The following is a 27,088-nucleotide window of genomic DNA, read 5'->3' as shown; positions in this document are numbered from 1 at the left end:
CTTTCAGGAATCAGAATCAAAGCCTAATCTGTCATATTGTTCACTCCAGAAACTACAAATTGTCAAATGACTAATTAGCGCGGTGCCTACTACTCTCCTTCCCTCTACGTGGCCACTGCCAATATGATGGCAACTCCAACTCCAACCTTCCGCACAATTACTCCGCCTCCTGGACGCACCTTTGCGAACCAGCATACCCTGCCGAAGCTCCCAGTTCCATCTCTCGATGACACTTGCAAGCGCTACTTGACCGCTCTTCGAGGTCTCCAGGATGACAAGGAACATGCTGCTACTCAACATGCTGTTCGAACTTTCTTAGATGGCGAAGGTCCTGCTCTACAGGGGAGACTGAATGAATGGGCTCAAGAGAAAGCAAGGTGAGTTTTGTCTATCGCTATTGGAATTGCTGCATCATGATGGCTTCCCGGATCTTGTCTTGCAACCCTTTCGTTGCTCGCAGTTATATCGAGGACTTCTGGTGAGTTTCTCTTATCTTACCTTTAGGTACTTCTTCTAATCATAGATATCTCATCCTTATTGTGGGTAGGTATGAAAGTTATCTCTCGCACAGCGATCCTGTAGTACTTGCTCTCAACCCGTTTTTTGTCCTTGAGTACGTTTCATGTGATTTTCATTTGACTTCTAAAACCCTCCTTAAATCCACCGCCGGCAGGAATGATCCTACTCCGGATCGGGGCTCTCAGCTACCCCGGGCTACAGCTCTTATCATATCGTCATTAGGCTTTATTCATGATCTCCGCCAAGGTCAACTTGACCCCGATGTCGTACGTGGTTGCGCACTAGATATGGATCAGTACAGTAGATTGTTCGGGACTGCTCGTATACCAACAGAGGTATGTCTCGCAAAATCATACCTGAACTCAAACCAAATCTATCCGTTCGGCTAGCGTGGCTGCAAGATGCTCGTGAACGATGCAGCTCGTCATATAGTGGTTTTACGGAGGGGACAGTTCTGTTAGTTGGACATGCTAGCACATGCATTTAGCCACTAATATTTCACTAGATTGGTTTGACGCCCTTGATGAGGACAACCGACCCCTGTTAACCGAACGTGAGGTTCTTCGCAACCTCCAAGCCATCTGCAAGGACGCTGACAAGACTCCAATCACTGAGGTCAGGACTCATTGAACAACACTTATCTATTTCCTCTGACTGGCTCATCAAGGTTGCTCGTACGGCTATTGGTGTTCTCACTACCGAGAATCGGAAAACTTGGTCTTCCCTTCGACATGAACTCGTGCAGGATAAGACCAATGCAGCTTGCCTGCGTCTGGTCGATGATGCTTTGTTTGTGGTCTGCTTGGATGATGCAGCCCCAGGTCGCGATGGCATCGGTGCGCTCGCTCAAACCGGCGAAAAGGGAGAAGACCTCGCTGCTCTATGCAGTAATTTCCTTTGCGGAACTTATGACCTGCGGGAAGGTGTGCAGGTTGGCACGTGTACTAACCGGTGGTATGACAAAGTGAGTCAGCGTTCACGATGCTTATCGGTAATTGATCTGATTCATCATTCGATTTAAGCTGCAAATCATTGTGTGTGCAGATGGTGCCGCCGGCATCAACTTTGAACACACTGGCGTTGACGGCCACACGGTTTTAAGGTACCTCTTAGTCGCCTCGGACTATTTTATTACTACTATATGCTCACGTTGCGATCAGGTTTGCTGCAGATGTCTTCACTGAAGGCCTCATGCTGCTTGCGCGTTCAATCAATCCCTCCGCACCCACTCTGTTCCATGCATCCCTTTCTCCGCACGCTAAGTCCTATAGGCCTCCCAAGTCGATAGCCGGCGGCAAATTGCCAACATCCTCTCAAAGTTTCTCATATGACACCTCACCTTCTAAACTCATGTGGACACTGACTCCCTCAATTCGAGTTGGCATCCGGTATGCTGAGACACGGTTGAGTGACCTTATATGTCAGAATGATTGTCAGGCGCTCGAGTTTAAGGGCTATGGAAAGAATTTTATTACGAGTCATGGTTTCAGCCCCGATGCGTTTGTGCAGATGGCTTTCCAGGCGGCATACTTCGGGCTTTATGGTCAGGCTCCAGATATGTTGTAACCTTAATACTGACATTGTGATAGGGAGAACGGAGTGTACTTATGAACCTGCAATGACGAAAGCCTTCCTTCACGGGAGGACCGAAGCCATCCGGACAGTGCAACCTGAGAGCGTGGACTTCACGAAGGTAAGCACCTATACAAGCATTGGGTTCTTCTTTCTTACTGGTTTCCATTCATCTATTTAGACATTTTTCTCGGAGTGTTTGCCTGATGAAAAGATTCGTAAATTGCGCAAGGCGTGTGATCGACATGTACAACTTACGAAGGAGTGCAGCCAGGGCTTGGGCCAAGACCGGTCAGTTCTCCTGTCAGCTGTACCCCCATTTCAGTATTGATAGCTTCTTGCAGACACTTGTATGCATTATACTGCTTGCATCAGCGCCAGGTGACAGGAAACCTTGACCCCTCTCCTGATGACCCGATCCCGAACGGAAACATTCAGAAGAATATCCTTCCATCAATCTTTGCTGACCCGGGCTGGGGTCTACTAAGTACGTCTATTCTGTCCACTTCAAACTGTGGGAATCCCGCGTTGCGCTTGTTCGGATTCGGGCCCGTTGCGGCTGATGGGTATGGCATTGGATATATCATCAAAGAGAATGGGATTAGTGTGTACGCCACAATTCTCATTATCCATCGGCGTGTCATTGAGACTGACAAATATTCTTACAGCGTCGCTTCATCGAAGCATCTACAGACGCGCCGATTCCTGGATACCCTCCAGGGATATCTGTTAGAAGTTCAGAGGATCTTAATCCAGCTCCATCGCTCCGCAAATGAACGCCCAGCGCCATTTGTTGATCACTCTGGCATCCTCCGTGACTCTAAGACTGGTCGACCAATCAACGGCCACGATTACGGGTCAGACGAATCGGGCAGCGACTACGGGGATACTATGCGTGAGTCGTTTGATTATGCGCAGGTTTTGGTAGGCTTACTAATACTTATATTCTTAGCAAGTTATTCGTTCTTTGATAGTGGTGATATCGAACTGCTCGGACGCCACAAGAGAAGTCCGTATGCAAATATTGGTGTGTCTGACCTCGTGCAATGTTTTGCCAGCGTTGATTAACTCTGGCATGTAGGAAAAGTCCTCCCGCTTTCCGATTACTGACAGAAAGTGGCTAAATGTTGTATTTACAAGTATGGGAAAATATATTTTAGCCTACCATTTTGCGTGTATCACTGCATTTATGATGTCAGATGTATATAATCTTATGACGTGGGTTAGTAACACGTATGCGGCGTCGATAAACAAACGACAACTGAGATAAATGGATGATATCAGTCTCCTATCATATTCCCACTCTCTTGAGCTCACCACCACTGTCTCTGTTATCATCGAAGCCATCATGTCCACACACACTCTCCCTGATCTCCCATACTCCTATGATGCTCTCGAGCCTTTCATCTCGAGGCAGATCATGGAGCTTCATCACAAGAAGCATCATCAAACCTATGTGAACGCTCTCATTGCTGCTGAGGCTAGCTACGCAAAAAGTTCTACCCCCAGAGAGCGCATCGCCCTTCAGGCAGCACTCAAGTTCAACGGTGGTGGTAAGTCTTCATACTTACTTCAGGCGCTAGATGCGTTCATTGGCTTATCGCTCGTCATCGATCGCGATCTCACGTCATTCATTACACATACTTAGGTCATATCAACCACTCTCTGTTCTGGAAGAACCTAGCGCCTGCCTCCAGTGAGGGCAAGGGTAATGGTGGTTCCTTGAAGGCTGGTCCTCTTAAGGACGCCATCGAGCAGACCTTCGGGTCGCTCGACGCGCTCAAGAAAGAGTTCAATGCCACCACCGCTGGTATTCAAGGTTCCGGATGGGGCTGGCTCGTAAGTTTATTGTTCCACACACGAATGATGTAGCGCTCATGGCGCTTCACACTCAGGGTTTGAACCCCACCACCAAGCGCCTCGAGGTCACCACGACTGCAAACCAGGACCCGCTTCTGACGCACATCCCTATCATTGGGGTTGACATCTGGGAGCATGCTTTCTACCTCCAGTATCTCAACGTTAAGGTTGATGTGAGTTATCATTATTCGTTTGGAGCGAGAGGCACTTCATTGATCACATATATAGTATCTGAATGCCATCTGGAGCGTTATCAACTTCGAGGAGGCTGAAAAGAGGTTCACGGAGGGTCTTTCTTCTAGCAAGCTGTAAGCTTCTGAGGGGTGACAGAATAAAATGAAAGAGAAACGAATTCGCGCCATGTTGTATTATCGACACGTTGCTTGTCGCAATGAATTGTGTCTGTTGATCGTTCTAGGCCAACGCTCCGATGAGTTTGATTATTTATCTATTGAAAAACGTGCGCAGGTTTGTTACTTGTTTGACATTTCAATACTGTTAGCCCTTTGTTATCACAAGGAAGCCAACGGGAATCCTTCCGAGGCAAAGAGTGATATTACATAATCGCGCGAGCGGCCTGGGGAAAATTATTGCGTGCTAGGCGGCGGGGATAGGTATCAAATCGGTAACAGCGATTTGTTTCACTCTACCAAAGAAGTTTGCGTTCTATTCGGATTGGCTCCTCACTGAAAGGTGCACCGGTGAGGGTCCCTTGTGATAGAAGAAATGAAGGTCTGGCTTAGTAGGGTACCATCGCATCGGGTGCCTGAACGAATATGGATGACAATTGATGCCATACTATTGCGGTGGTATTGCACACGCCACTCGCTTAGTAAGCCATTGTTTGAGCCCCTTTGAAGCTCGAACTGCATTCTTGCCGTTCAACTTGAAGCTCCCTTGTCTTTCATTACCCGCCACGCGCGCATTTTGGTCGTTGCTAGAACCCGCAAATGTTCGTACTTGCACTTGATGAGTCTAGGCATTCAACTAACGTCACGTAGGGTCGAGTCGGCCACGGTTGATTTCTATGTCGTGCTGGAGAATGAACATTACCTCATTTCAGTATCTGCAAAGAGCAAAATCATACATATCTTCGAATATCTAAAGTCACACTATGACGAAACCCATCCAGTCCTGAAGAGGATCTCGTATAAGCGATGCAAGTTCTACAAATTCAAGAACCCTGTATTAGTTCCCGACGAAGATTCCATGGACAAGGCCAACATGATCAAACAATGTCTGGATGAGCAAAATTGGATAGAAGTGTTACCGGATAGACGTTTGAAAGTACTGGGATCAGAACTAGACGACGATCATATTTACTTGGTGGTCAGGCCTCCACGACCTGAAGGTGCGCCACTGCTGTATCTATTGATAATTGACATTCTCATCCTCTGCTTCAGAGGAGACAGATAAAGCCATTGAAGATGTGCTTGAGAAAGACGAAGAGCTTTTTCGTCACTTGCAAGTCACTGTAACAAAGTTGCAATCATGGACCAAGCAAGACATTGAACATAACTTGGACGGTGGCACATGGCTCACTCATAGCCAAGAACGACCAGATTCAATCACTGAGATAGAGGATCGACTAGGTCGAGCGCGTATATACGCTGCATTACGCAATGACCCGTTATACGATAGGGACTCTCCGAGACTGTTATCAGGCTCAACCCCGTCAACTACCCCAATCGCACACAATAGATCCATCCCCCTCCCGGATCCGATGAGGGACTTAGAAAATGCCTCCAGTTACCGGTCACTCTTTGACGACATATTTAGAGCCACTTGGTTCACGCCGACCGAGGGGAGACATGTCGATGTGAAGGATACCCGGGAATTCGCAGCTTTCTTCAACATCCTCCGTTCTTATCACCAAGACTGCGATCTTCTGGTGAACGACTCCTCCTCCTCCCAGAAGGCTAGCAATTTTACTGTGCATTTTATATCGCCGCCTTTCTTTTCCCATCGTAGTGAACATTTTAAATACAAAGAGTGAGTGGAATCAATTCGTTGTTACAGCCCAACTGACCATCATGAATTTTTCAGGCAGACGCCTTGGGAATTTCCCATCTTCCTGAATACTCGGGATAATCCCAACGTCTGGTGCAAATTCACCCCAACCAGCGATTGCATGGTCTCGTCTACTTCGTTTCTTTGTCCCTTCATGATCTGTGAAGTGGTTTCACAGAAAAACGAGTCCGATCGACTCCGCATGCTAATTCAAGGCATCGCTCTTGCACGCGTAGGACAATGTTTCATGCCAGGCGGAGAGAAATTTTTCCTTGTGGCAATTTATCTCCGTGCAAATTTGACCGCCGAAAGATATATCGTTACCCAGCCTGGTGCAGATAGAAGGGTCTGTCGCTCTGTTTGTCGTTGCTTTTTGTTTCTTACACGGAGGCCAGGTATTCATTGCCCAGAAAGATTTTGACCTTACAAAAGCCAATGAGGCAGTCGCATTCCTTCGTGAGATGTACAACCTCGCGCAGGAGCTCGACGATTTAGCGGGCAAACTTGATCCAAAGAACAAGAAACGCCTTGGCAACATCAAAGTTGCCGCGTCTAAGGTGATTTCTCTTACGTCACAGGCTCAGCACAACAAAACACCAAGAACGACATTGGCCTCCATCCCTGAAGAAAATCCTGGTGCCAGTGGTGCTCAAGATGATCTCGGCGTCTTTGATGCTGATGACATTCAAGGTATTTTGACAAAGATGGATTACCAGATCTCGTTCATTGTGTTTGGGGTGTGTACTACCGCAATCAACAATCTAGTAACATTAACAAGACATCTTACAGCATCCGTTCCTCGCCTTGATGTCATATATCGAGGATGATTCTCAACAAGGATATCTCAAATTTGTGAAAGAGGGGCAAAAAGAGATCGAGATTTTGCGATACCTCACGGGGATTGAATCTCCCTCAAACTACACCATCTCGCCAGTCCAAATCTGGCCGGTGCAAGGGGGTAACGTCGTATCAATGCCTACGGCTGGCAGCCACCTTACCAGTCTATCCAACCCTGGCGCGCACCTATGGCCTGTGGCCAAGCAGCTATTCGAAGCTGTTGACTTCATGCATCAGCATGGCGTGGCGCATCTGGATCTGAAGCCTCCAAATATCCTCGTTCCCGTCAACGGCGGCCGCCTGTCTATCATCGACTTCAACAGATCCGTTCGCATCAAAGGCACTGAAACAATGTTCCGCGGGATTGTTGGCACCAGCGGATATCTTGCGCCCGAAGTCGCGGCTGGTCAAGGCCTCTACAGCGCGATTCGCGCGGACTTGTGGTCCTGTGGAAAGACATTGGAGGAGCTGTGCTCCCTGTGCAGTCCATCCAGGGATCGCAACGCGCTACTTGAACTAGCTCAAGAGCTCATGAATGACGACCCAAAACAGCGACCGATGATGTCCGATGTCTTGAAGAGGCTGGCGTATTACAAGGTCGACGCCAATACAGGATCAGGTTACTTCAGGTAACGTGCTCCATCCTTGGCGTGTATGCCGCACCGTATGTGAGCATTCGTTTAATTGTTCGGGGCAGTTTCTCCTCTGTTGCACCACCGGAAGTGCCCGCTTGAGCTCAACCCGCTTGTACTCCGTATACCTCAAAGTGAGCAGAAGGTAATTGGACGGACGACTCGATGGCCCAAGCGCAATGCATGCCAGTTATACCCTTGTGTAGAAGTAGGAAGGTCGATCATACCGCAATGTACCTATACCATTCGTCTGTCAGATGTTCTTAGCCAAGCATCCTTATCTATATGAGTTCAAACATTATGGGGGCATAGCATTTTCCTAGTTAGATGGGGTGATGCTTGCAGGGGCGCACCCGCGACACCAATAAGATAGGTAAGTTTGCTCACATATTGCAATATTGTGCTGAATGTTCGATTCAGACAGAAGAGATGATCGAGCAGCTGGTCCCTTCGTTGTTGCCAATCGAAGCGCTTATTACCCATCCAGATTACTCTCCACACCTGGTCGCTTCGCAAGAGCTTACAGGCCTCTTCCGGAACATGTGATTCCTCTGCGTCCTCTTCCACTTTACATCTGGCGAGGAGAAGGGCGCAATGACATGGCTCATGCCTGCACTGGCGAAAATTGCAACAAAGACGCCAACTCTGGTGCTCGAGAATGCTCATCATGCAGCGAGCGAAATCGAGTATAGCACTCTCATCCGGTATGAATATGCGCATTCTGTTAGTGCTCTGCGTTATTTCGAAAGGGAGGATACTTAGAGATTTTGACAGGTTATCTCGAAACACCGGTCGTTCCTTGCACGCCATATTCCACATCGTGCAAGCGAGATACGCTCCTTGTCCCTGGGACAGGCGATCTTCTTGTCGATGATGCAAGGCGTCGAGAGTATGCGATCTGCTGCTGGTCTCCCGTCTTTCCTAGTGTCATACTTCACGAATGGCAGCCTGAATCGACAGAGCTATCTTATTGTATGCATGGAATCTATAGCTGACAAGATAATGTTCGACTTCAGATATGATGCACTGAGCTAAATTGTCAACAGGTTATGCGTGGATGTATGGGAGAGATGGATTCCCAAGCTGTGGAACAGGCACTACCGGCCCATCTATCAGAGGAACTTCACAAACTGCTTGTAGCCAGCACTCATCACATATCTTGTGCTTGGAACATCGCTACCAAATACCTATTTATATGGTCAAAACAGAAATAGGTTTCAAAGTTCAAAACTTTTTTCTCTTCTCGGGCTGGTACATATTTTAGAGGGACTCCCAAGGATCAATATGAGTCAGGAATAAACAAAAACGGCGGTTGGGATGTGGAGATAATGTTAAAATACTGATATTATATAGGATTCTTGTAAATAGGTTCGGTTAAATATATGGTTATGTTAACCCCTAGGCCCCGAAAAACGAAAATGGAAGGCCTACAAAATCCATTTTGGTAATCTATCATTACAAAATACAGCATATATAGCATATATCAAGTGTAGATCTAACTGGTACATTATAGCATCATAATGACATAACATACATCACACAAACTCATGGCTATACACACCAAAAATTCTTAATACATATATAGTATATCTAATGTTGACCTGTGATAGCGTTGAAAAATGGAGAAAATATCATATAGAAAGTATCATATCATATAGGAATAATATACGGTATAATGTATTCTAACGTCCGCGGTCGCCACAGGTCTATTGGCGGAACAACGGGAGCAAAAGAACGAATCAAACATACATACATGAACAGATAAATATAGTAAATTTCCGCACTTGGAACTGGTCCATCTGCGGACGTTAACAAGTTAATAGTCTATAATATATCATATATCATATATAAATGATAAAGATAAAGATAAAGATAGTAAAGATATATACCTTCTATCGACGCCAAAACAACATCACGTGATAACATCACGTGATGCTCGCGGACCTCCAGTGAACATGAGGCAGAGGCACAGGGCGAAGGGCGGAAGGCTAGGGTAAACCAAAAATCTGGGAGCCGGATAATAAAATTTTTCACTGTTAGTTACTTACCATCGTGTTGCCGTTGCATTGCCCCACAAGATCAACAAATTTTCGAGCTAAATGGCACCAAAGAAAGCTAAAGGAGGAGGAAAGAAGGGAGGATCTGGAGGAGTAAGCGTTTGGCATTGATCAGCGCGAGGAAAGACTAACCAATGGCACACTAATGTTAGGATGAAGGTGGATCGCACCTGCTACTGAATCAGCGTCCGATAGAGGCAGCACCTCCGAAGATAGACCTAGGCAAGGAGACGCAAAAGTTAGACTCACGGGTAGCAAAATGCAGAGCTGGCGTTGCATGGGTCAATCTGCTGCAGATCGGAGACACCCTAAAGTTCGGCGTGTACAACGATCGCCCTGAAAACGACGCGGAAACGAGCAAACTGGTGGCGGCGTTCAAGACCCGCATCGTGCCTATGAAAGAAACATCAGCAATCCCAATCATTGTCGATCTTAAGCGGGTTGGGAACAAGGACTCACTGTTGCAAACGTTTGATGAGCCGGAGAAGGTATGCGAGCTGACAGTGAAGGATACGAACCCTATTGTAGTCGCGTCTGGTCAGCATCGTCTCTCGGCGTTGAGACGATACGCACAATCTGTACAAGATGAGTACGATTCGCTGGAGAAAAGGAGGATGAAGATAATCGGCATGCCAAAGCCCTCTGCGGATCATGTGCAGCAGCACAATCAGTACCGAGCAATTCAGGAAGAATTACGATGGACTCTCGACAACATTGGTCAGTGGGGAGTGATCGTCTACGATCAAGGTAAGCACTTATCTGTTGTTATCACGGGTGTCCATCTATGTGCATGTGTACACACGTGTCACATGTCAGCGTATCGTATAGTGCGTATGCGAAGCACTTACGATGAAGGATGTCCGCGCAGGCCACTGTTCCAAGCGCGGACAACGAGACACTAAATGTCTCCTTCAACACACGATAACTCGTGTGCTGAAAACCAGCTTACGCGTCAAAGTGACACAAGCGTGTAGTGTAAATGACAAACCTTGACGTGGTCCGCGCATGGAACAGTGGCCTACGCGGACCACGCGCCAACGAACCCTTTCATACGCGGTTGGAACTGTTCCAACTGCGGCGAGATCAGCACGCTGTGGATAAAGACTGACGAACTTACTTACAGAGAAGTTGCTTGCGGACGGGGACGAGTTAGCAATCCATTTAAGTCGCAACAATACGTTACATGAATATGGGGAGACGCACGAGGAGACGCTCGTCCGAGCGTTGAAAAGAGCGAAGGTCGTGTACGATACCTCGCCTGAAGACACACGAGATGGTCTGGCGACAAATATGCTAGCCGATATTCGCACTTCAGCAGATAAAAACTCACGTTTGCAGAAAGTCCTGCACCATGACAGGCTATGCCTGTTTCTCGCGACGCGACTTCTCGCCTTAGGACCACACGTGAGACATCGACCGGAATTCTCGGTGACATGGCTGTCGAAAGCAATCGATGTGTGCATGGGAGTAAGTCTATTGTTGAAGATTGAGAACGTTGAGATAACTTACGTTCTGATACAGGTCTATATATCTTGGTTGGAAATACGCATCAGCACGTTGAGGAAGTTAGGATCGATAGACGAGTTTGCGAGTTATGATACTGTGGTGCAGCTCCAGGAGCGAGCCGAGGAAGGGGACGAGGAGGCGAAGAAACAACTGAAGACGTTACGGGAAACGATGAAGAAGTCGAGCAGTTCGTTCGACATGTCCATGTGGACACAAGTCCTAGCAGCCATGGACAAGCACGCGAAGGATGCGTTCGGTGAGCTGACGGACATTATTGGGGACATGTCCCCCAAGTACATCATGCACCTTAGTTCCTATCGCTCGAAAGTCATCAAAACGTTGCGGGACAGGTGGAATCTTACCTCGCACGCGAATTTCCAGGACAATCCAATTTTAACTCACCTTGACCGCATCGTTGCACGCGTCGCGCTTCACCTCACGCCTCAGGAAGGCAAGAAAAACGCCCCGGAACCTCTGCTCGGTGGCTTCATGATGTCGTACGCTTGGGCGTCGTTCACGAAGATTGAGAAAGGAATTGCAGAGGTAAGTCATCATTTGTCTGAGGAAGTGCAATGCGACCGGCTCACGTATGAATGCATCGACAGGTCTGTCGATGGTTCGAGACCCTGCTCGACTATTACCGGATGCTGCACCCGAAAACCCACACGATGGACGATTGGTCCAGCGTGATGATGGCTAACATCGGGAAAGACCCGCGTTTCGTCGACCACGGGCACAATAACCCAAGGGAGGTCTGTACCTACGTCGTAAGGAGATCAAAACAGGACGCTGACTTCGCTGATACAGGTCACGAAGATCATCTGGACTCACCGACGTACGTTAATGATGCGTTTGACTAACTGCATGGTTTATGACAAGCATTCGCTTGTGAAACGACCTACCGAAAAGAAAGCCCTCGACGCGGAATACCTGAAGCTACCAGAGGCCGAGATACTCGCAAGTGAGGCGCTCTCGAAGTTTCTCACTTCGAAGAGGTCGAAGAATGGCCCGAAGAGCCGGAACTTAGCGATGGAATCGCAAGCGATTGCAGGAATGATGGCCCTGCACACCACGAGCTGGGATTGGCTTAGTCCGTCCCTCAAGAACGGGACCCGAGACATCGAGCCGGTCATGAAGGCCATCGCAGTTGAAAGGATGTACCTCACCAAGTACCGTCCCAAGCTCCTCAACGACAAGTACGTCGGGGCACTTCGTAGGCTCATCGAGCAGGCACTAGCGCCTCGCCTCGAAAAGGTACAAATCCTAGGTGGGGCAGGTCAGCTCAAAACCGTTCAGGAATGGGTCTGGTGGGACGGACTCAAACTCGGCGAGTCCCAAATGGACCCCAAGGATGTCCTGAAGACGATCGAAGACACCACCATCGTTGAACAGCAAAAGACGCGTGACCGTCTTCTGCTCGAGGAGAGGGACCGGGAGGCTCTCAATAAACTCGTCACATACGTCATGGGCATGCCATGTGTCCGATCGACATCCAGTGCAACCTCCCTGCTATCCGCAGACGTTGCACATCCGTTCATCGACATGATTAAAGTAAGTCCCCACCCGCCGTGGCCACTGGTCTATGCGCGGCGTATGTGTACCTATGCACCCTTTTGTACCATGCAACCTCTGCATAGAGGTTGCATGGTATAGAAGGGTGCATAGGTACATACGTCCGCGGATGCCACTGTGGCATCTGCGTCGAATCAGTGAGCTGATAGTATCTTCAACAGGGGATAGAACTCAATGGTGCTAGACTTCGTGATCGTCTGTTAAACGACGATCCCACGAAACTGTTTGTCATCGACGGCCATTCTGTCGAACTTGGTATCTCTGTACCGGAGGCATACGAAGATCTGTTCACGCAGGTAAGTGATGTCGTACTGTACATATATCGCAAGACATGCGTTCTATGTATAATGTGCATATTTCTACCTACTCACTTACATTATGGTCTTACAGGGCAATAATAGGACATCGGCCGAACACGGTGCCGACGAAAACTTGGAGGAGGAGCCTGCTCCGAAAAAGAAGAAGAAGAAAGGGAAGAGCCGGGCAGTTCACATCGACACTCCACCCGTCCCGGAGCAAGACACAGAACCGGATGATGCGCCCGCACGCTCTGCGTCTGCTCCTCCTCACAATGTCGACGATAACGATGCTCGTGGGCACAGTCCCATGACTGGATCGCAGCAGTCTGACCTTCCTGCAACGTCCAAACCATCGAAGACTTCGTCCGGTAAGCCAAAGCCTCGTCCCGTCCCTCGCAAACAACGACAAGCATCCCCTCCTCCCTTGGATGACGACATCGAAATTCTCGACGACTCTCTCAACTCTGGAGGTCACGATGTTCGCACTAACGATGACGGTACGTACATGCATTGACATGTCTTCACCCTGTCTGCACTAATCATTCGTCGTGTTATTCAATCACAGATGTTGTCACTCCACGTCCTCCCGTTCGCCCTCTCACCGAAGACAGTGTCTCTTCGGACGGACCGTCTGGTACCGTTGAGACCGACCAAGGCCCCGCCCAGGCCACTGTTCCATCCGCGGCTGTTTCAACAGGTATGTCGCACGTTATATATATATATATATTAGCATGTTATGTACATAGTCCGATTATAATATAGGTACTCCAGGTATTTCCGCCCAAGGAACTGTTGCATCTGCGGGCGACACGTTAGGTATGTGTCCATTATTTGCTTGTATCAATACACTATCTAATATCGTATCTATCATGTAGTACGTCCTCTGTCTTCCGCCGTCGCCACGGTTGCATCTGTGGCTCATGACAACGATGCTGGTGAGTTGAAGGTCAATTTATCTCATACTCATTCATCTCTCTAACTTGCTTTATAGGTGGTATCTTCACTGGGACCATCCCGCCCCTTACTCCATCCCCTGACGGACTCCCTCATGGATTCGGGACTGGCGACACCAGTTGGTTTGATCCCAACGATGAGGATGAAGACCAAGATATGCAGGATCGTCGCAGCTCCAGCGAGGAGGACGTGGAGGACGAAGATACCCGCAGCACAAGTCGTGCATCTGACGTTGACGACCCTCACGACAAAAGTAAGTCCGCCGTTGCCTCTGTTCCATGCGCGGCGACTTAATGTTTCTTACCTTCATATTGCAGCATACGTGCCAACCCAGCCGTTGACGCAAAACTGTTTGCCCCCTCGCAACAAAGGTGCGTATCACTTATCACATGTGTTTTTTAAAATATCTTAACCTAACCCCCTTAGAACCTCGCGTCGTCGCAACTGGTCCTACCAAACGTGCGCGTGCTGAAACAGGTCCGTTCGCGTCTTGATTTTATTTTTGATGTTATAAGATTATTATTAAATTCATTTCTTTTCAATCACTTAGGCGCTTCATCGTCATCTTCGACCCATGGCCGTGGCAGACAGACGAAGAAGAAACCCAAGGTCAACGTCCAAAGCTCCGATGAAGAGGACGACGAAACAATTGTCCCGGGCGTTTGAACATTTCGTTTTAACATTTCGTTTTTACATGCTGTTTTTTCAATATCGCACATTGTACTCCATGTTTCTTCTTTACCTGCTTGTCTTGTCGCTGTTGTCTTGATCTTTTTGCGTTGTTTCTTGTACGTTCGGGTGTCTCGCTGTTTGCTTGTCGATGTCATGTTTTCAGATACATAATATGTCAAATACGTCGAATACTGTCTTCTTTTTGTATGTTTTCCGTTTTCGATATGCTGCCTTTTTACGCTCTTGTCATTGCTATGTTCGATGTGTCTCTTTCACCTTACGTTTTCAAGTCGTTAAATACATTCGATCAATCGATGTACTTTCTGTGATATCACGGTGTGTTCGCGTGAATCTCTCTGTCGTTTGCATTCAATCACGCCCTAATAAATGAGTTCAATATTTTCTATGCTATTGCAAGCCGTGAATGCATGAATCCGTTGGTCTATCTCCATCTCCTGAATGAGTCTGTTGAATGTTGATCTCCTGCAGTTTTCAATGACGCTTTTGGCATTTGCTGTTCGGCTGTCTGCTGTTGCATATTTCTAGCTCTTTTCATGCACTTGCTGTGTGATCATTCAACGAACGTTGTGTCCTGCTGATTTCGTTTCATTTGTGTCGTCTTTCCTTCTTGTAAGCTCTTCCCTTCCTGTGCTATGATATACTGATGCAATCCTTGTTTGTCATTTGCCCCGCAAACTACCTGTCATACATCCTAATTCGCTTTACGACCGTTCAATGACGCTCATGTCATTTATTCTCTCTCTTGCTATCTTCTTAATGTCCCATGTCCATCCTCTGCTCAGTCATTCATGTGAGTCGCTGTCTCCTTCCCTGGCCTTTCACTTTTGCAGGTACTTTCTCTTGCATATGCCATCATATGCGTCTCTTTCGCTCCCCGATCGTATGATATCCATAATGCGACTCCCTGTGAATATCTTTGTCTCGTAATATCCCTGCTCAATCCTTTCTCGTCTCGCTAACCATTTTAAAATTGAGTTCAGAGCTAAAACGTCGCCTCGCGCTAAACTCGGACCTTGCTCTATGGATCGTCGATCCATTTAGCAAAGTGTTCCGCCGGTTTCGTCCAATAACTTTGTTTGTCGACCCTGTCTCGCTTCCCTCTGCCCTCTGTCATCTCCCAAGTCCTGTCCTGCCCATGACATGTTCCTTTGGGGTCGTGGAACGCTCTCTTTTGCCCATTGTTCTGACACAAAGTTTGGATAGCAAGCACCTTCGTTCATTCGTTCGTCCCGTCCTTTTCGGTTTACTTTCATTTCCTGGCCTTTTCCTTTTAATGATCTCTTCAGGTACCTCGATCGTCTCCTTGCTGACCCAAATTTTAAACTAGCACCCATACATGCTGCCGGCACCGCTGCAATATCATATGCCTCAATGTTCGTTTAGATCTGTCCCGTTCGGATCCTGTACTATCTATCTGTTTCCCGGTTTACACCCCTGTAGCCGTCCCTGTCCCTGCTACTAACCATATATGGGGAGTCCCTGCTCGAAAAAGGAAATCCCTGCCCCTATTCCGGTTTACAGGGAGTCCCTGCTGAGTGCGAAAATGTATGACGTAAAAGAGTCCCTGCTGCGCTTGTTTTGCCCATATCTCCGTCAGATCACGACATAAAGACATTCCGCGACCACAGCCACGTTCGCACAAATTCGTGCTACGACTTACATCACGACGTCCTTATAAGGAAAGTTCCCACCCCTATCCATCCTGCCAGATCAGCGCAATCAAACAAGTAAATATACCCGACACCATAGCAATAAAATCGCAAAAATCAAGCAAAATAAAGACAAGTCAATACGAGATCCTGACCTTGGCCTGCGTGACCGAAATCAAGCAACAACGCAGCAATTAAATAAGAAAAATGATACAATAGCAAAAATCAAGCAAAAATCAAGCAAAATGAAGTCAAATACAAACAACATTCTGACCTATACACCCTATGGCTGTATATTATATATATCATCACACTTTTTCCCATTGTTTTTGGTGTCTTATCTAATGGAATGGATCACTGGGATTCTATTGCACTATGTTTTAAAGAATTTGGTGGTCAGAAACATAAGTTATGCTCATTTTACTGAGTATCATCTCATGTTACTGTATTACCATATTAAGATGGTGTAACTCAATTGAAACACCTAGCATTTTTTACAAACAACTGTATGTACCCTGTAGTGTTATAAACACATGATTTCCAGCCAATATTACAAAATATTAATATGCTGTGTACTAGGGGAGGAGGAGAAGATGGGCTACAACCTTAGAAAAAATTGCTAGTGCTCCAAATCTTGGTCCATTGAATTCTATGACCTTAGAAATGGTAGGAAGAAGCTTTGCTTGATGGTTGATGATGTTAGAGACCAATGGTAATAGAAAATTGACATCTACCATACTTACCAAGTCTGATACCTCATAAAAAATTCCTAGTATTTTACACCTTGATGCATCATCTTCTGTGACCTTGAAAATGTTGTAAAGCAGTTGATTTAGATGATTGGTGATGTTGGTGATCACTGGTTTTAGTTGACCCCTTACTAGCATATCCACCATGTTTGGTACCTCATAAAAAATTGCTGGTAGTTTGTAACTAAGTGCATCATCTTCTGTGACCTTAAGAATGGTAGGAAGCATGTTGTGCAAATGATTGGTAATGTTGGTGATCACTAGGTGTGGTTGACCCCTTACTAGCATATCCACCATGTCTAGTACCTGATAAAAAATGACTGGCAGTTCATAACTTGGTGCATCATCTTCTGTGACCTTGAAAATAGTGGGAAGCATGTTGCTCAGATGATCAGTGATGGAGGTGATCACTATTTGCAGTTGACCCCTTCCTAGCATACTCACCATATCTGATACCTCATAAAAAATTCCTAGAAGTTTATAACTTGGTGAATCATCTTCTGTAGCCTCAAGAATAGTGGGAAGCACTTGATTTGAAAGATTGGTGATGCAGGTGATTGCTATTTGCAGTTGACTCCTCACTAGCATACTCACCATATCTAGTACCTCATAAAAAATTCCTGGCAGTTTATAACTTGGTGAATTATCTTCTGTAGCCTTAAGAATAGTGGGAAGCACTTGATTTAAAAGATTGGTGATGTTGATGATCACAGGTTATAGTTGACCCCTTACTAGCATATCTATCATATTTGGTAGCTCATAAAAAATTACTAGCAGTTCATAACTTGGTGCATCATCTTCTGTGACATTAAAAATAGTGGAAAGCAGTTGATTGAGATGATTGGTGATGTTGGTGATCACTAGGTGTGGTTGACCCCTTACTAGCATATCCACCATGTCTAGTACCTGATAAAAAATTGCTGGTAGTTTGTAACTAAGTGCATCATCTTCTGTGACCTTAAAAATAGTGGGAAGCATGTTGCTCAGATGATCAGTGATGCAGGTGATTGCTATTTGCAGTTGACCCCTCACTAGCATACTCACCATATCTAGTACCTCATAAAAAATTACTGGCAGTTTATAACTTGGTGAATCATCTTCTGTAGCCTTAAGAATAGTGGGAAGCAGTTGATTTGGAAGATTGGTAATATTGGTGATTACTGGTTGTAGTTGACTCTACACTAGCATACTCACTATATCTAGTACCTCATAAAAAATTCCTGGAAGTTTACAACTTGGTGAATCATCTTCTATAGCCTTAAGAATGGTGGGAAGAAGTTGATTTGGAAGATTGGTGATGTTGGTGATTACTGGTTGTAGTTGATCCCTTACTAGCATATCCATCATATTTGGTATCTCATAAAAAATTCCTAGAAGTTGATAACTTGGTGAATCATCTTCTGTAGCATTAAGAATGGTGGGAAGAAGTTGATTTGGAAGATTGGTGGTGTTGGTGATTACTGGTTGTAGTTGATCCTGCACCAGCATACTCACTATATCTAGTACCTCATAAAAAATTCCTAGTAGTTTACACCTTGATGCATCATCTTCTGTGACCTTGAAAATGTTGTAAAGCAGTTGATTTAGATGATTGGTGATGTTGGTGATCACTGGTTTTAGTTGACCCCTTACTAGCATATCCACCATGTCTGGTACCTCATAAAAAAATTGCTGGTAGTTTATAACTAAGTGCATCATCTTCTGTGACCTTAAGAATGGTAGGAAGCATGTTATGCAAATGATTGGTAATGTTGGTGATCACTAGGTGTGGTTGACCCCTTACTAGCATATCCACCATGTCTAGTACCTGATAAAAAATGACTGGCAGTTCATAACTTGGTATATCATCTTCTATGACTTGGAAAATAGTGAGAAGCAGTTGATTCAGATGATTGGTAATGTTGGTGATCACTATTTGCAGTTGACCCCTCACTAGCATACTCACTATATCTAGTGTCCTATAAAAAATTCTTAGAAGTTTAAAACTTAGTGTATCATCTTCTGTGACCTTGAAAATAATGGGAAATGATTGATTTGGAAGATTGGTGATATTAGTGATCACTAGTTGTAGATGGGTACATGATCCTTATGAAGCACAAAGGTCAGGAATTCCTGCTAACACTGAAACTCCTGCTCCTATATATTCTATGATTTAACATAGATGCACTGAGATTTGAAAGAATCAAATTGATCATATATAATAATCAGATTCTAAGCCTTCAAAACTGAAGAGATGACTGTTGAAATGGCTTCTGATGAAGTTCCATATGCCAAAGGCACTGTCACTACAAGTACTATAATAAGGATAGAATTTGAAAAATTTGGTCTAGTACAAACAATCAGAATCCTAACTACAGATATGATTCATTTCTGGGAATTTGCTGTAGTGATGAGTTTAATTTGAACTTGACCAAAACTCAGTATGATGTTGAGATGATCAAATGTATTGCAAGGCAAACCCTATAACTAGAACTAAAACTCAAAACAGCTACAATCATTATCATCCTCTATATTGGTAGTTGATGCAGCCTTTTAACATGAAAGAGAATAATTTGCAATGTACTGATTTCTGTTAACAATTGGAGATTGCAACAGGCAACATCAATCCTCAAAGTATTGAGTTTACAATCATTAACATAAAACACATCAACATAATACTATCAACTGGTGGAAAATTACAAAATGCTACAGTCAAACAAATTTGCTCTAAGCTACATAGCTAAAAATCAGGAAAATACCAAGGTGTCAGAGTCAGCAATAATTTGTGGTTATTACCATCATCATCTTCACCATCACCTTCCTCTTCCTTTCCTTCCTCATTAAGCACCAGGCTCTTGGGTATTAGCATAGTATTGCTGGCAGGATTATGAATGGCATCTTGATGGGCAGCAAGAATAATGCTTCCAAAAAACTCTTGCAAGTCTAGGGCCAAAGATACTTGGAAGAGATCTTGAATTCCAGTTCTCTCCAAAGCAGATGTATCCAGATTTAGCAGGATAGAGGTAGGAATTCCTTCCTGAGCTCTGGAATGTGCAGCTTGGGTGATTTGTTTGGTGATACCAGAAAGGTTGGAGTGAGGAATAGGATGAACACCCACAGCCAACACTACATCCACAAGATTCTCATCATGAGCTAGAACTGAATTTAAATTTGGCTGCTCCTCTTTACAAACCACAATATTTGGACGTCTGATGCCATGATGTCCAAAACTATGGGTGAATGTTGGACAGTCAGTGCATATAGGAAGTCCATCTGAGAGAGACTGATCCAAAAATATGGCTGATGGTGCCACATTGTCACAAGAAGTGCAAGACATCTGGTCCAGACGTCCTAGCAATGGAATGCATCTTGGACAATCAGGTGTCCCTATCTGAAATGACTTGGGAACTCCAAAGGATAGCAGTCCAGTGTTTTTTTCCATGGCATCAATATTTTGAGTGTAGACTCTCAAAAGATTGCCACGGCGGTCTAGAGAGTGAATAGCTTGATAAAGTAGGTTTTTGATGGGTGTTCTCTTTAGATGGTGCATCATGGTCTGGAACACTAATGATGACTTGGTGGGTTCCTGCAAAAAAGTAATATATAAGATGTTCCCAAAGACATCTAGAACCTTTATGTTATGCACCTGCCATATTATGGGAAGCAGTGATTCAAAAGGATGAATTGGAAATTCAGATGCAGCAGGAACAGATACTTCTGGACCTATAGAGAGTGTGCAATGAAACAGAGTTTCTTAAGCATAAAACTTTTAAGAGATGAACTTGATCATACCACAGATGACAATCAGATTTTTAGCATGTAAGATGATATCCAACACCTTCTGAACCTCTTCACCTCCAGAAATCTTTGAGACAAAATTGTTTTGGGCAATATTGATAAAAGATGAAGAAGAGGATTCAGCATGATCAACTGATGCAGGTGGAACACGGTCTTTTCTAGAACGGCGCTGCTGTATGACTGGGCTAAAGCTCCTGGATCAGCATATTTATCTAGATTTACTACAGTTGACTTGCTAGAATTACCTGACTTTCATGATGGTCTTCAATGCAAATGCTTTTGTGAATTCCAAGTTGGATCTGTGTACATGTGAGAAATTCAGATTTGAGAGTCCATCCATGGCCATCATGACAAATAGACCACAAGACCAGCTATCTTTTTGTTTTTGATCATCTGGTGGAGTGTGATGAACAATCTTCCAGTCTTTGAATCTGTGTTCAAATGATTTGATCTCTGGATATGTTTCATATTTTAGCCAATGCTCTAGGCCAGCAGCAGCATGCTGCAAATTCTGATAGTAAAATTATGATATCAGATGCCTAGATATTATAGTGGATTAAAAATTCTACTAACTTTTTGAGCCCAAGTAGGATGGATTCCCAAGCTATCAAAGAAACCTATTTCATGGGCTGACCAGTCTACCCAGCCCAGAACCCAGTGAGAGGGACTGCCTCCACATAGAGGAAAAGCCCAACATCTGGAGTCAAGCATTTTTTTTTTGGTTATCTAAGTCCAAGAAGTTGGAACAAGATCCAATTTAATATAAATATCTGCTTGAAAAAACATACTGACCACAGAGACAATGTTTTCTAGAGTTGTTCCACATGAAGTCTTTCCATGTATCAAGCGGGGGACCAGTGAACTGATCAAGATATATCCAGCTGTGGTCAAAATGCTGTGCTGTTCAATAGATACCAGATTGGCATATGCATTCATGACTGTTCCATTGATCCTCTGGTGTTTATTTTGCAGGCAACCAAGGTCTTCATCTATGAGCTCAATGCCTCCTATGTAGCGTGATGATAAACGGAGTAGTCTGTTTGATACTGTACTGGATGCTTGTGGGAAGGGAAGTATCACATCTTCTGTTTTTGTTTCTTGCTTGATCCTATCCTGGTTCAGAGAAGATGAAAAAGCTGGTGGATCAATATCTGGCATGATTGAGGAAGCCTTGAGAATGACAAAATGGACTGAGATAAATGATGTGTGGCTACATGCAACTCATGGTTTAATAACATATAATATATCTGCTGACTAAGAAACCAAGTTTGAACATCTGCAAATCTGGACATGAGATCTGAGGCTCTGAACATAACATAGTAGTGTTTTATCATATAAATGGAAGAAGCTCTAGTGGATGGTTGGTTATGGTATGAATCTCTGGTTCCAAGTTAGTGTTTGACTATTATACATACTTAGCCTATCATATTGTAAAAAATGGCTGATGCTTCAAAACTTGGTCAATGATCTTTAGAATAGCAATGATAACTCTATTTGAATGTCTGCTAATGTGTGAAATCTCTGATCTCAGGGTGGCCATTGCCTACCACATGGACTTGGTCCATCACTTGGTGAAATATTCCTCATATTTCAAAACTAGTTCCATGATGTTCTGTGACATTTAAACTGATGGAAAGAATTTTGGTTTGATCTTTGGTAATATCTGACATCTTGTGAAAAATGTCTGATGCTTCAAAACTGGGTTTACTAATTTTTTTAACCTTGAGCATAGTTAGAAGCAGCTTATTTGGATGTTTGATGATTTCTGGCATGACTGATTTCAAGTCAATCTCATATCAACACATATCTCTAGTCTATCACTTCATAAAAAATTACTAAAGCTTCAAAACTTGGCTAATCATCTTCTGCAGCCTTGAAAATGATAGGGTGATGTTTAGTTCAATGATCTTTGAGTTGAAGTCAACCACTGACTATCATATAAATCTAGTTTATCAGTTAATGAAAAATTCCTGAATCTTTAAAACTTGGATAATTATCTTTTGCAACCTATAAAATAGTAGGGCAGAGTTTAGTTGTGTATTTAAAAGTGTCCAGGACCTTTGGATTCACATCATCCTCTGACTACCACATTTATATAGTCAAACTCTTTGTGAAAAAATCCTAGATCTTTGAAACTGATCCTGTTATCTTATATGATCTTTAAAATCATGAAAAGAAATCTAGTTGGATGTTTAATGATATCTAGAATTTGTTTCAAATTTTTTTGAACTTATTGACTGACTTCAAGTATAGCTGATAGATGTACTTGGTGTATTCATAGAGTGAAAATATTTGAATAACCTCAGTACACTGGCATGATAAAATATCTCATCTTGTTGTATGTACTGACAGTTATTTGAATGTAAGTAGTTAGAGTATTAGTGCTAGATAATTTAAAATATGATGTAATCACACAGCTTATAGACATCCTTCAATCCTTCTTTCTATATAAGTCCTTGTCTATTTTGAATAATCATCATCTCAAGACAAACTTGAAGATGCATTCCATCTTTAAGATGCAAGATATTCTTTTTCTTATATTTCAGATGCTCTATACCCTTATCACCAAAGAAGATTCTGGCAGGCTTGGTGCTTTTGCTGTACTGGCCACAACATCTTCAACCATCTCTGAGCCTGTCCTACAGCTTCTATGGAAGAAACTACCTTCTGTGGAACCTCTCATTGATCTCCTTCCAAATGATCTCATTCAACGCCGTAGGAATTCAAATGGAGGATGGAAGTTGGTAAGTCACCTAACCATATGAGGAAGGCGCAACTATTAGAAGCGCCGCACCAGCAACTTTTTTTTTTCAAGTCATTTCTTCCACAACTTGTATCTATCTAACTAACCCATCTTGTAGCCCTCGAAATTCTGCATCACCCGCACCAAAATTCGGTTTAAAATAATTGTGTTAGTGTTGACTTTTGCCCTCAACAAAAACTCGTGGTTCCCATGTGCTTTACACTTTTCGTGTGCCTCCTCTACTCTTACCACGACCTCTGGCTACCCCGGTACCTTGCAGGGTGCTTACCCTGCACCCTGTGATGATCCTACACCAAAAATCTCGCTGCCCGGCCCTTCCGTTCTCGATTTATGGCCCCAACATCGATCTGGGCGCCCTTTTAGTGAGGGGGAGGGTAGGTGAGGGTGTAACTTTTTTTCATTCAACTCTCTTGACTAACCCTTCTGGTGTCCTACTCTACAGCATTCTACCATCCTCCCGCACCAAAAATTTCGCTGCCCGGCCCTTTCGTTCTCGACTTATGGCCCGAACATCGATCTGGGTGCCCTTTTAGTGAGAGGGAGGGTAGATGAGGGTGTAACTTTTTTTCGTCCAACTCTCTTGACTAACCCTTCTGGTATCCTACTCTACAGCATTCTACCATCCTCCCGCACCAAAAATCTCGCTGCCCGGCCCTTTCGTTCTCGACTTATGGCCCGAACATCGATCTGGACACCCTTGAGTGACGAGGAGGGAAAGGTGAGGGTGTAACTTTTTTTCGTTCAACTCTCTTGACTAACCCTTCTGGTATCCTACTCTATAGCATTCTACCATCCTCCCGCACCAAACATCTCGTTGCCCGGCCCTCCCGTTCTCGACTTATGGCCCGAACATCGATCTGGACACCCTTGAGTGACGAGGAGGGAAAGGTGAGGGTGTAACTTTTTTTCATTCAACTCTCTTGACTAACCCTTCTGGTGTCCTACTCTACAGCATTCTACCATCCTCCCGCACCAAAAATCTCGCTGCCCGACCCTTTCGTTCTCGACTTATGGCCCGAACATCGATCTGGGCGCCCTTTTAGTGAGAGGGAGGGTAGATGAGGGTGTAACTTTTTTTCGTTCAAACCTCTTGACTAACCCTTCTGGTATCCTACTCTATAGCATTTTGCCATCCTCCCGCACCAAAAATCTCGCTGCCCGGACCTCCCGTTCTCGACTTATGGCCCGAACATCAGGGTTAGTTGGGCATAGGGACGAGGAGGAAAGGGTAAGTCTGTAACCTTATTTTTAGGCAACTAACTGCACTAACGCTTCTTGCGTCCTGCTCTATAGGGTTCTACAATCCTCCCGCACCAAAAATCTCGCCGCCCGCACCTCTCGTTCTCGACTTATGGCCCGAACATCGATCTGAGTCCCTTAGTTTAGTTAGGTTAGTGATTAGGTTTAGGGACAGATATGCATATAACTTACTTCTAATGTTAGGGTTGTACTAGCCCAGGCTCTATCACTCTACTCTGCAACGTTCTGCAATCCTCCTGCACCAAAAATATCGCCGCCCGGCCCTCCCGTTCTCGATTTATGGCCCGAACATCGATCTGGGCGCCCTTGAGTGACGAGGAGGGAAAGGTGAGGGTGTAACTTTTTTTCGTTCAACCCTCTTGACTAACCTTTCTGTAATCGCGCCGCCCGCACCTCCCATTCTCGACTTATGACCCGAACATTGTTCTGAGGGGGCTTAAGCGTTATGGAGTGAAACATTGGTCTGTAACTTTTCATCTGCCAACTTTCTGAACTAACGCTTCTATAAACCTACTCTACAGAGTTAGTCGAACCTCTCGCAGCCAAAATCTCGCCACCCGCACCTCCTGGTGTTGACTTATGGCCTAAGTGGGTTTTAGGGAGGAGGGAAAGGTAAGCCTACAACTCTTTTTCAACGAACTTTCTGAACGAACCATTTTATAACCCTACTCGACAGGGTACTACAAACCTCCCGCACCTAAGACCTCGCTGCCCGGACATCCTGTTCCCGACTTATGGCATGATCATCGATGTGGGTGGGCTTGCGCTACGGCGAGGGTAAGGTAAGCCTCTACCCTTTTCTACAGCCTTTGTGAAAACTAACACTTCAATTGTCGTACTCTATAGTGTTTTATGCCCCTCCCGGAACAAAGTCCTCGCCGCCCCTACATCTCACTCGAAAGCTATCACTCGAACTTCACATGCTGCGGAAACGAGAGGTGCAATAACACGACATCACCAGTATGTTATCGGAGGTGGAAAATCATGCAAATCCCGAGGTGACAGAGTACTGGGAAGTATCCATTTCTGGTTCTAATCCGACGTAGGAACGCTGGCTCCTGCAGCAGAGTCTGATTCCGATAACTGAATTTTATCCGGTTTGTAGTGCGTCCGCATGTCTGATTTCTGTCTGAATACTGTCGTAATCGTGTCGTATTAGCATCTGAATATCAAGCTATCGTATGACTATAAGGTCTCCTATGCATCTGCGCCGCTTTCGGACGCTTTCAGTCGTTACTCCTGCCTCTCTTCACCGCGATGTACGGCTCCCATTTCAACTTTCTAGAACACAGGAAGTGCGTGCCACATAACACATGCGTGATATGCACACACGATCCATCTGACGGGAGAATGAGAAATGGTTAAGTTAGCTGTTCACCTGGGAAGATAACATCACATACGGTGCGATGGCGAAACGTGACTTGGTTGAGTTGGGCCGTCGCAGAGAAAATCATTCTGACGTTGTCAAGGTCCAAAGAAACAGTCAACGTTTCAACAGACGACATCACACATCGTATAAACACGGGTCGTCACCAAAGCACCATCAGCATTGAAATCATGCTCTCTATGGTTGTTCGACAGCGAGACGCTGTCACGAGCCGTCAGCATTAGGCAAGCGAACCAAAAGACAAGAAAACAAGATCGTGCGCCGACTGAGAGCGCGACACATCCAGAGCATCATTCAGCATCGAGCCAAAAGAATAGAACACGGCGCTCTCTGAAATCAGGACAAGGCTATGGCATCATCAGCGTCAGGTACGCACACCATAAAACCAGAACACATACCCTGATGACCAGACGCAACAAGTGCGCCATCAGGGTTGGGTATTAAGCGGACCCAGTGAACGAGAACACCCACTGACTGGGAGTGCAACGTGACAAGCGCATCATCAGGGTCGAGTAAGTGAGCCAACAGACGAGAAACGCACGACCTGAGAGCGGCGCACGGTCAGAACATCATCAGCGTCGGATAAGCAAGCCAACAGGCAATACCACCTTGCTACGGGACCTGGTTTCATCGCTCCGAAGGTCGAATGTGAAGGCAACTTTAGGTTGATGGCGTTGCTGCTCTTATCTAGCGTGTGTTTGAGTGGAAGTTGGACTTAGCGGAATATTTAAGACACCTCACCTTCAAATAAGCAGAGTGTATTCACAGTCGAGGACACCATATACACAGACCCAAGCGGGCGGTGCCGCTAGGAGGATGGGAAATCTGCTTGCGAGTTCGGTCAGTTAGTGGGCAGGAATAAATAAGAACGTGTTAGGGCTTGAATGCTGTGCTCGACGTCGTCGGTAGCACGTTTTCACATGATCTGAATTCTCCATCCTTAACAAATTTTGGCTGGACTTCACGAAATAGCCACCTACCGTTGGATTCT

The 27,088-nt window shown here is 45.1% G+C and overlaps 7 protein-coding genes across 7 annotated transcripts; 5 read left to right on the top strand and 2 right to left on the bottom strand.

Annotated features, from left to right (window-relative positions):
- Positions 1-427: 427 nt before the first annotated feature.
- Positions 428-3,357, top strand: F5891DRAFT_1029763 (acyltransferase ChoActase/COT/CPT; the record flags this gene model as incomplete). Its single annotated transcript, XM_041361548.1, has 11 exons — positions 428-478; positions 524-854; positions 909-975; positions 1,025-1,134; positions 1,187-1,483; positions 1,542-1,621; positions 1,680-2,062; positions 2,109-2,212; positions 2,273-2,382; positions 2,436-2,986; positions 3,044-3,357. Coding segments are annotated over 10 exons (2,132 nt in total), but the record flags the coding sequence as incomplete, so codon positions are not given.
- Positions 3,337-4,366, top strand: F5891DRAFT_1029755 (Manganese/iron superoxide dismutase). Its single transcript, XM_041361547.1, has 4 exons — positions 3,337-3,644; positions 3,740-3,930; positions 3,987-4,124; positions 4,180-4,366. Exons 1-4 carry the CDS (start codon positions 3,362-3,364, stop codon positions 4,261-4,263), a joined length of 696 nt encoding a protein of 231 aa, XP_041226635.1. The 5' UTR covers positions 3,337-3,361; the 3' UTR covers positions 4,264-4,366.
- Positions 4,367-4,811: 445 nt separating this feature from the next.
- Positions 4,812-7,731, top strand: F5891DRAFT_1029747 (uncharacterized protein). Its single transcript, XM_041361546.1, has 6 exons — positions 4,812-4,903; positions 4,953-5,302; positions 5,355-5,943; positions 5,998-6,307; positions 6,357-6,698; positions 6,751-7,731. Coding segments are annotated over exons 1-6 (2,274 nt in total). The 5' UTR covers positions 4,812-4,901; the 3' UTR covers positions 7,432-7,731.
- A 1,798-nt stretch (positions 7,732-9,529) lies between these two features.
- Positions 9,530-14,484, top strand: F5891DRAFT_979630 (uncharacterized protein; the record flags this gene model as incomplete). Its single annotated transcript, XM_041376907.1, has 16 exons — positions 9,530-9,580; positions 9,640-10,234; positions 10,611-10,954; positions 11,009-11,536; positions 11,599-11,745; positions 11,873-12,544; positions 12,631-12,702; positions 12,727-12,861; positions 12,956-13,361; positions 13,430-13,561; positions 13,627-13,680; positions 13,740-13,799; positions 13,856-14,071; positions 14,136-14,189; positions 14,245-14,295; positions 14,369-14,484. 16 exons carry the CDS (start codon positions 9,530-9,532, stop codon positions 14,482-14,484), a joined length of 3,633 nt encoding a protein of 1,210 aa, XP_041226633.1.
- A 2,251-nt stretch (positions 14,485-16,735) lies between these two features.
- Positions 16,736-18,556, bottom strand: F5891DRAFT_979629 (uncharacterized protein; the record flags this gene model as incomplete). The annotated part of the gene is made up of 9 exons (XM_041376906.1): positions 16,736-16,816; positions 16,904-16,966; positions 17,042-17,266; positions 17,354-17,416; positions 17,504-17,566; positions 17,642-17,815; positions 17,954-18,016; positions 18,104-18,265; positions 18,404-18,556. 9 exons carry the CDS (start codon positions 18,554-18,556, stop codon positions 16,736-16,738), a joined length of 1,047 nt encoding a protein of 348 aa, XP_041226632.1.
- A 1,072-nt stretch (positions 18,557-19,628) lies between these two features.
- On the bottom strand, positions 19,629-21,397 carry F5891DRAFT_1187755 (DHS-like NAD/FAD-binding domain-containing protein; the record flags this gene model as incomplete). Its single annotated transcript, XM_041366895.1, has 5 exons — positions 19,629-20,474; positions 20,535-20,611; positions 20,681-20,871; positions 20,932-21,197; positions 21,260-21,397. 5 exons carry the CDS (start codon positions 21,395-21,397, stop codon positions 19,629-19,631), a joined length of 1,518 nt encoding a protein of 505 aa, XP_041226631.1.
- Positions 21,398-23,184: 1,787 nt separating this feature from the next.
- F5891DRAFT_979627 (uncharacterized protein) lies at positions 23,185-26,541 on the top strand (the record flags this gene model as incomplete). Its single annotated transcript, XM_041376905.1, has 12 exons — positions 23,185-23,430; positions 23,548-23,597; positions 23,710-23,824; positions 23,893-24,168; positions 24,403-24,678; positions 24,894-25,037; positions 25,310-25,322; positions 25,387-25,492; positions 25,557-25,716; positions 25,941-26,005; positions 26,292-26,465; positions 26,508-26,541. The coding sequence occupies 12 exons, from the start codon at positions 23,185-23,187 to the stop codon at positions 26,539-26,541; spliced, it is 1,659 nt and encodes a 552-aa protein (XP_041226630.1).
- Positions 26,542-27,088: the final 547 nt, after the last annotated feature.

The sequence above is a fragment of the Suillus fuscotomentosus genome, assembly GCF_016647785.1.
Source record: "Suillus fuscotomentosus strain FC203 chromosome Unknown F5891scaffold_23, whole genome shotgun sequence".
In the NCBI taxonomy this organism is placed as follows: Eukaryota; Fungi; Basidiomycota; class Agaricomycetes; order Boletales; family Suillaceae; genus Suillus; species Suillus fuscotomentosus.
The sequence above is the reverse complement of the archived record's forward strand: the minus strand, read 5'-3'. Positions and strand labels throughout refer to the sequence as shown.

Bases quoted from the DNA above. Each gene is read 5' to 3' on its own strand.
- F5891DRAFT_1029755 (XM_041361547.1), top strand. From the start codon at position 3,362: ATGGATGATATCAGTCTCCTATCATATTCCCACTCTCTTGAGCTCACC. The intron at 3,645-3,739 runs GTAAGTCTTCAT...ACACATACTTAG, and splicing joins ACTCAAGTTCAACGGTGGTG to GTCATATCAACCACTCTCTG. The intron at 4,125-4,179 runs GTGAGTTATCAT...TCACATATATAG, and splicing joins ATCTCAACGTTAAGGTTGAT to TATCTGAATGCCATCTGGAG.
- F5891DRAFT_1029747 (XM_041361546.1), top strand. The intron at 5,303-5,354 runs GTGCGCCACTGC...CCTCTGCTTCAG, and splicing joins CAGGCCTCCACGACCTGAAG to AGGAGACAGATAAAGCCATT. The intron at 5,944-5,997 runs GTGAGTGGAATC...TGAATTTTTCAG, and splicing joins GAACATTTTAAATACAAAGA to GCAGACGCCTTGGGAATTTC.